Source organism: Stegodyphus dumicola, chromosome 6 (genome assembly GCF_044657685.1).
Source record: "Stegodyphus dumicola isolate Sdum_Otavi_A_Nest chromosome 6, ASM4465768v1".
Classification (NCBI taxonomy): Eukaryota; Metazoa; Arthropoda; class Arachnida; order Araneae; family Eresidae; genus Stegodyphus; species Stegodyphus dumicola.
The window spans coordinates 64,188,353-64,204,370 of NC_140773.1; the positions used below are offsets into that span (position 1 = coordinate 64,188,353).

At 36.9% G+C, this 16,018-nt stretch overlaps 1 protein-coding gene across 1 annotated transcript in view; it reads right to left on the bottom strand.

Annotated features, from left to right (window-relative positions):
* Window positions 1-7,131: 7,131 nt before the first annotated feature.
* Window positions 7,132-16,018, bottom strand: part of LOC118184394 (uncharacterized) — a 42,735-nt gene continuing 33,848 nt past the window's right edge. Inside the window, exon 5 of the mRNA XM_035354058.2 lies at window positions 7,132-8,180. Coding sequence (XP_035209949.1) covers window positions 7,919-8,180 — 262 coding nt within the window. The 3' untranslated portion in view covers window positions 7,132-7,918. The remainder of the gene's footprint in view (window positions 8,181-16,018) is intronic.

The window sequence follows — 16,018 nt, forward strand, 5'->3', positions numbered from 1 at the left end:
TAATATATATTACTTTATTTAATGTTTCATGCCACAGTTTTATATTATACACAACGTTCTTAAAATTTTTCGTTTGTATCAATATATTATACAATATTATGTATCAATTCCCATAAATTCATAGAATTATAATTCACATTTGAGAAATCCGTGATTTCATGCATGCAAAAGTAATTTTGGAAATGAGTGCATCTATGTATCTCATAAATGGAACATAAGTCCATACATTCTTAAACCGATATGATGTTAAATCAAAGCCTAATTTATAAAAGTATTACCAAAGGTATCAAGAATAAAATAAGCTCTTCTCCGAATTACGCCAGAATCGACTTACGACGGGAGAACTAAAACCGCACTAGTCAGAAGTCCATCCTTATCTGTATTATTGTTTTCAATTAACATGCAAAATATTCTCACAAAATCAAAATCGTAGAATACAATCCTAGGAAACAGATAGAGCAGAGGAACGGAAAGAATTAAAAAAAAAAAAAAGCTCTAAGTAAGCATTAACGTAAGATGTTAATTTTTCATGCTCATAGTCCATTTTCAGAGTTTTGCTGTTCAACTAATTTAATTTCAACTTTAATTTATTTCCAAATTTAATCGGGCCTGTTACTGACTAACTGGTTGAGGAACTGATAAACATTAAAGAGATATCTTGATAATTTTAAATGTTTGTTATGCTTTTCATTATGTTATTGTTATTTTTGTGACTAATTTCACTTGTCTGATACCAGAGCAAGCCCACGAAATTCAACGTGGCAAGGAGGCAAGATTGCGCTGTCGTTGGCAGGAGGCTTGGTCATCATACAACTGACAATACGACTTTGCTCAGTTCTGCCCCGCCCCCAATCTGAAGGAAAGCAAGCGGAGGGAACGGGTCCAAGGGTCTGCCACTCCTCTTTCCCTACCAACTCTACAGGAGTTTCGACTAGTGCCTCCATGCTGCACAGATACTATACATTTAAACAGCCATGCCTTCTCTGGAAGTCGATACGGCAGTTAGAGTTACTAATCATTATCCGGTTGGGCTGATCTTTTCATCATAATTTAGTTAATGCACGTTATTAAACGGAATTTAACTTATGGCAATTTATGCATAATTTCTACAAGAAATTTGTGCCTAATGTTAGTAATTTAGGACGACGATCCTCTTATTTTGTTTCAGTTGTTGTCTTTTCCGTGTATTTCATGAAAAATGGTTGCGATAGTCTCAAGGAGGTTGCACTTCTACCACCGCCCCAATTTTGATGGACAGTACCCTCGGGGCGATCGAGATTCTCCCACTCCTTTTCCACCAAACCACACAAGAGGACTTTCCGCTCGATATGTACTTAGAGTGCTCCCTGCCGCAAAGGCACTATACATTTACAAACATCCATGCGTTCTCCAAGATTCGAACCCGGGCACTTCGGTACGGCAGAAGGCTCTCCTAATCACTATACCATCTGGGCAGCAGAGGCCCTCCTTATATCTCTGTTTGAAATATCATCGAAGCCTCTGGCTTTCTTTATTGATAATACTGGTGACTTCGTTTGGCGTAGGGTGCGGGATTGTTGCTAAGCATTCTAGTAACAAATCTTCGAATTATTTGATTTCAGAGAAGCAATGTGAAGAGGCTTGCGTTATGGTTAGCATCTGTTTGATTGGCTATTGAAAGGAGGAGTCAATGTTGCTTGAGGGATGCTCTAAGAAAACTGAATACTTGAGTAGGGAAAAAAGGGGGCAGCCTTTTCAAAGCCATACAGGTAGGTAGGAAAGCTATTTTGGGCTGGTAGAACTAAGTATGAAAATTAATTAATTACAGGCACGTCCAAACAGATTGTAAATACTAACGAATTTTTCGAAGTTGTTATTAATATTCTTAATTTGGGTCAATTCCTAGTTAATGAGCTTTAGGAATTTGGAAATATTAACATCGGCTACAGTAATTTCAATTTTAATCAACAAACTTGACTATTCGAAAGCAATGTGGTGCCACTGCCGGATTTTATTTACCACACTTCGTGGTGTTGCCATTCAGTAAAGCCTGAAATATTTAACTTTCAGATTGATTTGAAAACATTAAACACAATTTATAAGAATATTTTTACTACTTTTTTAACATAATTAAATTAAATAGAAATGCCAAAAACCTCAGATATAAGAAATATTAAATATCTTTATTATTACACTAGCTGGACTAAGTAAAATAACTAAGCTGAAAAGACAAAATAAATGTGTTAGCAGGAGTGAATCAAAGAGGAGATTAGCAGCCTGCGATACTCAGCGAAAATAGAAAACCATAACAAACCCTCTGTTGCGACGTCAAAATCTAAATTCTTTCAGATTTTCTTTTTTCCTGTAAAATATTATTTTTTATTATTTTTAGCAAATTTGTTGCTGAATTTTCTCATCCAGAACTACATCGAACCGATGAGAAATATATCCATAATTTTTATTCATTAAATGAAAAATGTCATAATCAATCTTTGTTTTTTCTCAAGAGATCTTTGTTTTCTCTCATTTTTAACATAATTAAATAAACTCTCTATTTAAATATGTTAAAAATTATTTTGGTTTCAATCATAATTTTAATTTACCGAGAATGTTTACCCAGGTTTCATTTATTATGAACATAAATATTCTTAAACTTTTAGTTAATTTTCAGTCCAAATATATTTCGAATTTATTACATTGTTATTATTATTATAACGTGTTCTCTTTACGTGAATTTTTATTCGTGTTTTACTCTTGTTTTTTATCGAAGGGTTCTAAAAATGGATTATTAATTTATGTTTTTAATTACAGCACCTTTAGTAGATAATTAATTAAAGTGCCTTTGGAATTAAAAAAAAATTTAACTATTCTAAATTGCATCTATTTAGTTGAAATTTACTTTCGTTATAGATACAAAGCCTATTTAGATCTATGTAGACTATGCCCATTCTGGTAGGCTATTTTGTTGAAACCTGATATATGCCTTATATGGATCACAGTAAAAGAAAACTTCAATATAGAATAATAGTTCAAGTTTCGACCACTATGTGAGAGTAACGGGCCGTGAGGGGAAACACCTTTGAGGAGAATTCTTCGCAAAATAAAGGAGCAAAAAATGAAATCAGCAATAAAACCACACCATACAATTACGTAATACACCATACAGTTATGTAATCAAGATACCGAGACCGTTCATGTACAGTATTAGGACATGCAGTGCGGCATATGCGATAGTTTTGACTACTAACTACTCCGCCTAGGGTAAAATGTGACTTCTCTGATCACAAGATGTTCCAAGGCCATGCACTGTCAACGGCTATTCTAATTAAGATAAATTAGCAAAATCAGGGCGTTTGTTGGGGTCTGCAGGAGGAAAAACTTAAAGAACTTGGTCTTGTGTAGATAGCACTTTACAATGAATCGTAGAAACTTTCGTACTGTCGATCAAGGAAGAGACAAATCACTTTGATATCTCCCGAGCACTTGTCAGAGCGGAACTGGACGCTATTTCGACCATACAGAAACTTTTAGGTGACTTCCTGATACATCTTGCTTTTTTGTTTTTCTCTCCTTTCATGTTCAACACGCAATGCTCCTTTTTGCTATACTGAAATACTAATTTTTCAGGGAAAATTTGCTATGTTCTTAAAGGAAATTACTCCTGCTAAAACCATGATTTTTGATACGCTCTTTCGCTCATGGTATCAGTTATTGTCAAGCCTCATTCGAAATGTGAGCAACTGAGGCCTTGTTGCTGTAAAATTTAGACCATCTAGCAACAAATTTAAATTTAGGAGCTTCAGCAGTTGCTTATACATTATGCCATCTGACCAAATTTTGACTTGGAACATAACACAAATAGCGATTTTTCGACAATTTCCCCATTTTTAAACTCTTTCGAAAGGGAAGTGCTTTCGAAGAACTTTTTCCCACGCAAAATGAGAATGTGTATATAATTAATTTTGATGTTTAAATGGTATTCACCTACAACTTTTACTATGCTTTTATGTATTTTTAAGAGCATGATCTATAGTTTACAAATCAAAAACTACTATTATCTTAGCCGCCATTAAGAACTTGGACTGCCTAATCATTTTAAAATCTGCTCGCCATCAACGTTTCGGCCAACGGGATAATATATAAATATCCTTCCAATTCTGTAAGAAGAAAACACTTACTTGTATCAAAGTATTGCACTTACTTGTATGAAAGCACTTGCAAATATCCACTGTTTTTCAATTTCAAAACGATATTCAGTAAATGACAAAAGCTTTGATACTTTCTATAAAATACGTTTTGCATTGAATCACTTTGTCAAGCTTTGGGCTAAATGTAAATCACACACATTTAATGTAAACTAAACTATTAATCTTTACCCTTTTGGCACTTAATATTTTAAGCTGAGAACTGGTTTGTCAAGTCGTAATGTTATTTAAGTGACATTCTATACAAGAATACTACGTACTTAATTTATAGCTCAATTTTTTTATTATTCTGCCTCGTACCCATTAAAAACCCCTAAGAATGAAATCTGTATAACATTTATGTATAATATTATTAATCTGTATAACTAATTTAAGTATTTTACTAAACGTACTTTAAATCAAAAGATGCTTTTAAATATGTTTGAAATACAATACGATTAACGCTGTCTCGAATGATATCATTTCGTACATTTCTTCTATAGAGAGTACGTTTGAAGAAATATAATACAGTGATGCCTCGCATAAAGAACGCCTCGCACAGCGAACGCTGCACACAACGAATTTCATTTCATGATTCATACAATGAATTTCGTTTCACACAACGAAGTCGCCCGAGCTTCCACGACCGCTTTGCCCGAGCTTCCACGACTGCTTCGCCCGAGCTTCCACGACTGCTTCGTCCGAGCTTCCACGACTGCTTCGCCCGAGCTTCCACGATCGCTGCCGATGTATTGCATCCTTCCGCGCAGGCACTGCAGGCAGTCGTTAGTCACTGCGCTTAACTTAAGCACGTATCGCGGCAATACCTCCTTTTAAGTTAGACTCAATATCGTCCTTTTAAGTTAAAATCAATATTTTTTTTTATATCACGGCTTCTAAAAAAAGCAGGAAGGTGATTTCTGTTGAAATGAAACAGGAAATAATTAGAAGGAGTGAATGTGGGGTAAAACAGTGTGACCTCGTCAAAGAGTTTGGCCTCAGCAAGACCATCATTTTCACCATTTTGACAAATAAGGATGCAATCAAATCAGCCAAAGTAGCCAACGGAGTATCAAAACTATTTCATGAAAAACATAGGTCTTCAATCCACGAGGAAATGGAGAGGCTATTAGCGATTTGGATTAAGGACAGGCAGGTGAAAGGTGACGTAACAACCCAAGATATTATCTGTCACAAAGCCAAGAGAATTTATGACGATCTAAAGAAAAACGTCCCTGGAAGTAGAAGCAATCAAGATAATGAAGAAGAATTCAAAGCCAGCAGGGGGTGGTTTTTTAGATTTAAGAAAAGGTGTGGAATTCACAGCGTTACTATGCATGGTGAGGCTGGCAGTGCTGACAAGAAAGAAGCAGAAAAGTTCTCTATTAACTTTCAAAAATGTATTAAGGATGAAGGATACTGCCCACAACAAGTGTTCAATGCCGATGAAACGGGTCTTTTCTGGAAAAGAATGCCGAGCAGAACCTTCATTACAAAAGAGGAGAAGAAATTGCCAGGACACAACAGACTTACCCTTATGTTTTCGTCTAATGCCAGCGGAGACCTCAAGATCAAACCTCTATTGGTTTATCACTCTGAAAATCCAAGAATTTTCAAGAAAAATAACGTTATTAAGTCCAAACTGCCCGTCCATTGGAAGTTCAATCAAAAAGCCTGGGTGACCCAAGTTATCTTCAACGAATGGATTCTGGAAACCTTTGCTCCTGCCGTGAAGAAATTCTTGCTGGAAAAAGAACTGCCGCTCAAAGCCCTTCTGATATTCGACAATGCCCCTTCTCACTCAAAAGACCTAGAGGAAATATTGCAGGAAAATTATCCTTTTATCAAGGTGCAGTATTTGCCACCAAACACCACATCCATTCTTCAGCCAATGGATCAGCAAGTTATTGCGAACTTTAGAAAACTCTACACTAGAGCCCTCTTTAATAAGCTGTTTGAAGAATGCGAGTTTGGTGGAAACAATATGACTGTCCGAAAGTTTTGGAAGGAGAAATTTGATGTCCTTATGGCAATACGACTTATACAGAAGGCCTGGGAAGAAGTGTCACAAAGGACCCTCATTTCTGCTTGGAAGATGCTTGTGCCTTCGTGGACCCAGGAAGAAGCAGTAGTTGATGACACAGAAGTAGTGAAGGACATCATCACAGTAGCCCAAAGGTTGGAATTAGAGGTAGAGGAAGAGGAAGAAGATTATTTTTCAGAAGATTATTCCTTATTGAGGAACACGAAGAAGAGCTGACAACTGACGAGCTCCAAGCACTTATGGTCCAGCAACAGGACAATGCTCAAAGGGAAGCGTCATCTGATAACGAGGAGCAACAATCAAACAATCAACCAATCCCAACTGCTGACATCAAGAACAGCCTGGTCAAATGGAAAGCAGTTCAGGAGTTTACCAATGCCCACTATCCGGATTCAGCTGAAGCAAACAGGATCAACGATCTTTACTCCGATACTCTTGTCCGTTATTTCCGGCAGATGTTGGACAAAAGAGAAAAACAAACGACTTTGGACAGGTTTTTAATGAAACCATCGGCCAAAAAGCAGAAAATGGATGAAGATGTGCAAGATTCGGTAGACTCTACTTAGTCTGTCTTAAAATTAAAAAAATGCGTGTTTTTTTTAATTATGTTTTTAGATGTATCTAAATAAAAATAATAACAAAAAATTTATCTTTTTTTATGTCATCTCAGCATATTTTATGCTACAGAACGAATTATTTTTTTTAACATGTATTGTTATGGGAAAACGCGTTTCACATAACGAACTTTTCGCATAACAAACTTGCTCCTGGAACGAATTAAGTTCGTTGTGTGCCACTGTATATTCAATCATATATATTGGATTGCATATATAGTGAGGCACCACTGTATATGCAATCCCAATAAGTTACTATAACTAACACCTAAAATAGCAGAACTATGTTCAGTCAGTTTAATGCCAGGAGTGCACAACAATGCTTGCAAACTTTATTTGTATTCACAATCATAATAAATCAGAATCAGAAAAGTAACAAATCAGAATCAAATTAATTAATTTTTAAGAAATCATTCTGTATGTGCGATAAGTTGGAATATCCAAAGTTAATATTTTCGACAATAAAATAGATTGATAATCTGCTATGCAGTTTTCAGATGTTGTCAGTTCAGTCTGATGTTCAAAGATTTTACAGAATGTAATGCTCGGTTTTTTCCAAATGAAAAGATTAAATAAGAAAAAGAAATACGACATATGAAAAATAGCAGTTTAAAATTATTTGGTTTTCTTTTTCCCAGACTGCATTACACAGCTTGACCAGTGCTTTTAACTTGAATTCCGTACTGTGTTTTCTGAACTTAAATAATTCCTACACAGTATCACACGCAAGATAGTATCGTTGCTTCATGACAGCAAGTCTTGTTTTCATTCCAAGAGTAGGCCCATGATCTGCCCCCGGGCTCGACCTGCTGGTTGCCGGACAGCCTGATCAGCGTTTTCATGAGATGTTGACATAAAGAATGTTCATATCCAAAATAGACAGAAGATTAAGGTTTTAAAACTAAGACTTTTCCTCCTCAATAACGGCTGTGTACAAAATTCGAAGCTCCGGTAAGAATATGTTCGATTATTTATCAAAGCTGCAGCATACGGAACCAATAAATGTGCTGTGCTATCGGGATTCACGGCAGCACAAACTTTCATTTGCAATTAATATATACATAGCGGAAATGAGAGACAAAATGTCCATTAAATGATCATCGATTTGATACTAAGTTAATTTGCCTAATAAACATGAAAAGAGCAAAATAAAATATATAACTGTACAGTCCTTGAATTAAAGATGATCCAGTCGAGTACATCAGACAAGCCGCAGGGTTTGGATCGAAGTTGTTACAAAAGGTCATATTATCGTCTTCAAAAGATATCATGAATGCCTTTTCAACGAAGGCAGCTGCTTCCTCACCACATTTCTCAGCCGTGGCTTTTCTGTTGCATTCCTTAACACCCTCGAGGATACTAAAAGAGAAAAAAAAACATAATTTGTTAGATTAAATTACTTCTAATTTTCTCAATTTAAAGTACACCTCATTAATTTACACTGAAAACAACTGACAAAAAATCTTTAGGGCAGTTTCATGTGACATGTTAAATCTAGTCAACTTTCAAGAAAGATTCATCGGAATACAAACATTTACCCCAACTCTCATTTCATTTTTGAAAGCATTAGAAGAATAATTCCTCTTTAGGTACCTGTCACAGACTGCACTGGTCGGCCATCATATCAGTTTCATAACACTTAATTGCCTGAAATTTTAGACCTCGTAGAACCATTTCGCTAATAGAGAGTAAATTAGCTAGAACATACGAAACGTAGCGAATAAGATCTCTGTGGCATGACCGTAATCTGCTTTTGATCAAGAAGGTCAAAATTTCAGTTTTCAAATGCTTTTCATTGAATTAGATATAGATTTGAATGGCTAAAAGCTGTGTATGAAATTATGTTACCTCTTATTGTGGTACAAACTTAAATGGCCAAATGTTGCTTTAAATCTGCTTGAAATGCAAGTCAATTAACGCTGTCTCGAATGATATTATTTCGTACATTTCTTCCATAAATAGAAATAAATTATATGCACTCCCAATAAGTTAGTGTAACTAACACCTAACATATCAGAGCTGTATTCAGTCAGTTTAATGTTAAGAGGAGTACACAATATTTACATACTTTAATTGTATTCACAACCATAAAAAATAAACGGTGCTCAGAATCGCAAAGTGTATTTAGCATACATTTAACATACCTGGTAATATGCGTTTCATTTACTAACATGTTTAAATAATATGAGAAATGTGTTAAGAAAACATTGTAAGGATCTTAAGTTTTACTAACGTTTATTTTATTTTAAATCTTTACTATCACTTCTTATTTTCTACTTCCGGCCAGAATTATAAGCGTTAATGTATTTATGCAAAGTTTGTCTGGCGAACGCCAAGTGTTTAAGTTGTGGCTTTTTGCCAAGCAAGAGAGAGGAAGCAGTGAGTCGAAGCAGGCCGCTTACCTTAGAAGCTTTACTCGGTTGCTGGTTGCCTTCCAGGCCAGAGGTTTTAATCCTCTTGATAATTTTTAAACGTATTGTAGTGTTCACAGTTCTCTGTACTACATACGGCTTCCTGTTAATATAAGGCCAATCTTCCACGTTTATTATTTTAAAGTTAAATTAGAGTTTAGTTTTATTTTTATATTTTTACGTTAGACCACAAGTAGCGGGTCTGTGTATTCCGAAGTACGGAAGTTATTGTAAATAGAGAAAAATAAAGGGTTTTGTATACCCTTCTTGTGTATCCTGTCTACTTCCCACAGTGATTGAACATAGCTTTAGTAAGCTCTCTGTTCCGAGTCAGGTCCTTGCATGTTCCCGAAGAAAGAAAGACGGAACATTGATCCTGATAGTGGCGCCCAACGAAGAAGAATAACCATGGCCGAATTTCAAGAAGAACCTGTGCTGCCTGCAGAAGCGGCTCAGAATCCAGAAATGCCAGCTGCCGCCCTGGAAGGATTTGGTTACATCGTCCAGACCATGCGCGCTTCGATGAAACCAGAAGCAACATTTAATGGAAACTCACCGGTAAACAGTTTTTTGGAAAAATTGGGTGACCACTTCATGCTCTACCCCGTGCACGAATTTCAAAAAGTTACCTTAGCTACCAGCGCTTTGAGGGGCCAAGCGCTTAACTGGTTCAAATGTAAAGGCAGAAGTCTCTTGGGTCAAGCAGGAAGTCCCACCTATACTTACGAGAATTTCAAGACTGCCCTAGTAAAAGCCTTCCCTGTCGTAAGGGATCGTGCGAAATTAGAAACGGAACTTTTCAGCATATATCAACAAAGAATCGAAAATCTCTCAAGCTTTATTTTAAGAAAAATTCACGTCTTCAAACTCTTGTATGGAAACCGTCCGGATCCTGAGATAATTCAAGTGATTTTGCCGAGGTTACTGCCCCAAGTGCAAGACTTCATTGAATTAAGAAATCCGACTACACTGGAAAAGTTATTTGAGCTAGCAATCCAGTTTGAAAGTAGAAGAACGGCGGACGTTGAAAGAAGACGCCAATATCAACAGAGAAACCAATTTGGTGCGCCAAGACTACAGCAAACTCAAGCACACGGCTACGGAAGCAAAGCGAATCAGTGGGCAAGGAAACCCGAGCATTCAAAAACAGCCGGTGAACGTCGACAGTTCAATAGCAATCCAGGAAAAAAGTCTCAAGGCCAGTGGAAAAAGAAGGGAAGCACGGAAATGAAAAATAATTTAAACTAAAACGGATTTCTGCTGACGAGAGGGTGCAGAAATCCGAAGGCCAAGAAAACCCCTCTTCCTTCAAGTTAAATACAGTAATGGTGAAAAATTTGACTCTTCCGAAGATTGAAGTGTTGGTGAATAATATCCCAGCCACCGCACTCCTGGATACAGGCGCGCAGTGTTCCTGTGTGGCAGAAGAATTTTTTAGGAAGTATTTTCGGAAATACCGCATATATAATTCGGATAATACGACAGTGTTAGCGGCGCAAGGAGAACTATGTAAGTGTATAGGTAAATTACCGCTGTATGTCCGTATCAAGGACGAACAAGTAAAGGTGATGTTTTTCATAGTAAAGAATCTGCAAGCACATATTATTTTAGGAATCGATTTTCTTTCAGAGGCACAAGCAACGCTGGATTTTAATGAAGCGTCCCTTAAGCTGACGATGAAACCAGTTCGTGCAGAAAAGGCTGAACCGCCGATGTTAAATCTTGACCACCTGCCTAATGACGAGCAAGGAAGATTCCGACAAGTGGTAAGTGAATTTGCTTCGTTATTTAGTGATATTCCAGGATTTACTCAGGTTACTAACCATAGTATTGACACCGGAGATTCAATGCCAGTTCGCCACAAAGCATACCGGTATGATAAGAATAAGGAAAAAATTATAGAATGGCATATCACCGATATGCTACGTAAAAAGATCATAACGCCCATCTCAAGTAGTTGTGCTAGCCCAGTGGTTTTATGTAAGAAAAATAATGACTATCCTTTGACACATCCAAAAAGCTGGAGATTCGCAATTGATTACCGTAAATTAAACTCCATAACTAAATATCCGGTATATCCGTTACCTATTAGTGAAGAAATTCTAAGGAACATAACATCCACCAAATATATGACGACTTTAGACTTAACGACTGGTTATTTTCAAATAGGGGTTAGGCCTGAGGACGTGCCTAAGACTGCTTCTATAACCAAGTCTGGCACTTATGCATTTTTGCGTATGCCGTTTGGCCTTTCAGGGGCGCTGGCAACATTTCAGCGATGTATGGACATTGTGTTAAGACCTGTTCTTGGAAAGTCCACATTTATCTATTTAGACGATATCATTATTACTAGTGATAATCTCGACCAACATGTACAGGATTTAAGACAGGTGTTTTCTTTATTAAATGAGGCCGGTCTAAAAGTTAATGTCGAAAAGTGCAAATTTGCTGCCCCTGAATTAAAATATTTAGGTTACAAAATATCTCAGAAAGGAATAGAGACAGACGAATCAAAAATAATCGCTGTACAAAAGTATCCGACTCCAAACACGGCAAAGAAGCTCTCTTCTTTTCTAGGACTTTGTTCATATTATAGGTCCTTTATAAAAAATTTTGCAGCTATTGCTGAACCATTGTTAAAATTAAAAAGGAAAAAGGCAAGTTTCTCGTGGACGGCCGAAGCCAATAGTGCTTTCGAAAAATTAAAACAAGCATTAACGCAAGCCCCTGTGTTGAAATTTCCTGAAAAGGATGAGAATTTAGAAATTTCAGCGGATGCTTCGGATTATGCGGTAGGAGCGGTACTTTCGCAAAATCAGCAGCCCGTGGCATTTTTTAGCCGAACTTTAAATCAAACACAAAGAAACTATTCCGCGACCGAGAGAGAGGCACTTGCAGTTCTGTTAGCAGTGCAAAAGTTCCGAGTCTATTTTGGAAAGGCGCCAATAACAGTGTACTCTGATCATGCGGCGGTAACTAGATTGTACTCAGGGAATAACTTATCCACAAGGTTAATAAGATGGGCATTCAAGCTACAAGAATATAATCTGGTAATCAAGCATACCCCCGGAAAGGAAAATATCGTAGCAGACGCCCTATCCAGAATTAAAATAGATGAAGAAGGTAATACCGTAAAGGTGGCAATGCTGACAGCGTGTACAATAAATTCCCGAGAAACTGTAATAACCGAACTGGGTAAGGATCCTGAGTTTGGAAGCATTTATGAGTATTTAAAGGATCCTGAAAATTTTAGCCACCAAGATATTGTGGCGATAAGAAATAGGGCGGCCCATTACGAACTAATAGATGGTCTATTATTTTATACAAAAACTACAAATTCCAACAACGAATTTCGACCTGTTATCCCAGCTAGTCTTAGATTAAATATCCTGCAGGAGCTCCATGACAGCCCTTTAGCTTCTCATGCTGGTATTCGAAAAACTATCCAACGCGTACGCGAGGCAGTCTATTTTCCTGAACTGCAAAGGTTAACAAGGGCGTATGTCCAGTCCTGCCCAACATGTCAAGCAGTTAATTATATTATATTCCGCCCGGCCGGGTTTCTAAATAGTATTAAATCCGAATTTCCAAATGAAATAATTGGCATCGATTCATTGGGCTCTTTCCCAAAAAGTCAGTTAAATAAAAGTCGCTATCTCCTTGTTATGGTTGATCATTTTAGTAAATGGACCGAAATTGTTCCCTTAAAACGAGCCTCCGCGAAATTAGTTACTGATTCTATTTTAAATAAATATATTTTAAAATACTGGGCGCCCCTAAAAGTTATATCGGATAATGGTCCTCAATTTGTAAGTAATGTATTTGAAGACATGTGCCAAAAACTGGGCATACGTCATTTAAAAATGGTCCCGTATCGGCCGCAATCAAATATAGCGGAACGGGTCAATAGAAATATAGTGAAAATTATCCGTAGTTATGTTAAAAATTTTCATAAAAGCTGGGATAACTATGTCAATGAATTTGCTTTTGCCCTTAGGACCGCAAAACATGATACAACGGGCAAAACTCCTGCTGAGTTATTTCTAGGCAGAAAGATTATAACGCCGTTAGATAAATTATTTTATGTGCAACAAAGAGCCCCAGAATTTAAAATGGGTGATATAGAAAAACTAATTAAGGAAGCAAAGAAGAATACTGAAGTAGCACAGAGAAAACAAAAACTCTATTATGACTTGAAACGACGGGGAGTAACTTATAAAGTAGGGGATGAAGTTTTAAAAATTAAGCATTCACTTTCTTCAGCACCAGAAGATAAAACTGCCAAATTTTTTCCACGATTTGAAGGACCATATGTTATAGAAAAAATAACTCACGCTGTAGTAGTGTTAAAAGCCTGAAATGGTGAAACCTGCTCCGCAAACATTGATCAAATCAAACCCTACTATGATCGTAATAAAATGCAAATATTTTCAGATCTTTTGCAGGATCCGGCACGGCAGACACAGCAGGCACAAGCTCCAGAGGTGGAACAACTACAAGTACAAGGGCAAGCCATTAAGAGGCAGGAGCAAGTGAAAAGAAAGTTTCCGCGCGGGAAAAGTGAAGGTAACAGGAAAAAGAAGCCGTTCCACCGTCCAGAAAAGAGAGCTCGCGAACACCCCCAGAATGAAGAAGGGAGAAGGACGACGTATGCAAAGAGAGCCAAAAGAAATGACGGCAACTATAACCCGGCTCTAAAACGGAAGATCTACTCATCCGACAGGACTCTCCGCAGCAAATGTCGCCGAACTGCGGAAGGGCCACCAGCGGCGGAGGAAAAGTTACAAGGAAAATTTGAACAGCCAGCAACGAGGTCCAAGCAGGAACACGAAAGAAGTTTCCCGGTTCCGCCAAGACCAGCTGCCATCAAACGGCCAAGACCACAGGCAGAGGCGAAAAAGAAGGTATTCAAGGGTGACCGAACTGGAGAAAAAAGAAAGCATCTAGAGGGAGGCACTGAAGGGCGAGCCCGTACAAGAAGGAGGATAAATCAAACAACAATCTGCACTACCTTTCAGGACTGGGCCCAGAAAAGAATGTCCGAATATCACAAAGATAAGTAAAATTTTATGTTACTTTGCAAACTTAAGTTAATCTTTCATTCTTACTGCAAGTGGCAGATTTCAAGAAGTTTTACCTCATGCGAGGTCTACCTTTATCGCCAAAAGGGCGAGAAATGAGTTGTTACCGATTTTGGTATTATGTTTTTCAATTACTCGCGCGTAAAACTAAAGTTGATGTATAATAGCGTTGTGTAAAGACTTAAATATTGTAAAAAGTTATTGTATAAATATTATTTAAAACATTCTGGTAAGAAAGAAGTTTTAGTCTGAAAGACTTTTTTTGAAATGTAGTATTTCAATGTAGAAAGAATTGGCACTTGCTTTGAAAAGAATAGATGTTAACAATGTACTACTAATGTATGTTTTCAAATGTGTAAAATTAACGGCATGTTAATATGTTCTTATATATAATGTGAACTGTTATTTTAAATGTTAAGAAATACCGTGATATGGTAAAAGTGAAAGTAATGTTAATTTTTTTTTTTATTCGGGTGACTGTAAAAAGACTAAATCATGGTGAATATGTGTTAAAGGTTGAATGATGTAGTTAGGCTCTCTGACGCTACACTTCAGAGTTAGCCACTTTCAGAATAGTACCTCAGGGTTTAGAGTTGAAATTAGGGTGTGTTACGAGTTCTTGGTATGTTGAATTTTAACACGTTAGTGTTTTGATTGTAGGAGGAAGTGTTGAACACGTAGACAGAAACACATTCGTGTTTGGTGTTCTTTTACAACACATGTCAGAGAGCACGGGGAGAGATAACTAAAATAGTTATGAATGAAATAAGAATGTTAAGAGAAATATAATTATACATGTTACTTGCCATTTCATTGTGTAACATTTCATTAAACTAGTTTTCCTTCCAGACCAGATTTGAATAAAAGCTCTTGTTTAGATGCAGTACAGATGAAAAAATTGTGTGTCCTGGGAGCTGCTATTGTAAAAAACAAATTTCTTTCTTTTAAATTTCTAGTTTCTAGCGAAACATGTTTGTAAAAGATTGGCCTCGCGTTAGATTCTAGAGCTAAAAGTTTTCAACAAGGTCGTTTTAGACCTCAGTTTCAAACTAATTAACTCTGGCGGGAAGTATGTAAGGATCTTAAGTTTTACTAACGTTTATTTTATTTTAAATCTTTACTATCACTTCTTATTTTCTACTTCCGGCCAGAATTATAAGCGTTAATGTATTTATGCAAAGTTTGTCTGGCGAACGCCAAGTATTTAAGTTGTGGCTTTTTGCCAAGCGAGAGAGAGGAAGCAGTGAGTCGAAGCAGGCCGCTTACCTTAGAAGTTTTACTCAGTTGCTGGTTGCCTTCCAGGTCAGAGGTTTTAATCCTCTTGATAATTTTTAAACGTATTGTAGTGTTCACAGTTCTCTGTACTACATACGGCTTCCTGTTAATATAAGGCCAATCTTCCACGTTTATTATTTTAAAGTTAAATTAGAGTTTAGTTTTATTTTTATATTTTTACGTTAGACCACAAGTAGCGGATCTGTGTATTCCGAAGTACGGAAGTTATTGTAAATAGAGAAAAATAAAGGGTTTTGTATACCCTTCTTGTGTATCCTGCCTACTTCCCACAGTGATTGAACATAGCTTTAGTAAGCTCTCTGTACCGAGTCAGGTCCTTGCATGTTCCCGAAGAAAGAAAGACGGAACATTGAACCTGATAACATAACTTTTAATTCTGTGAAACACAATCTCTGAAAAATACCAACTT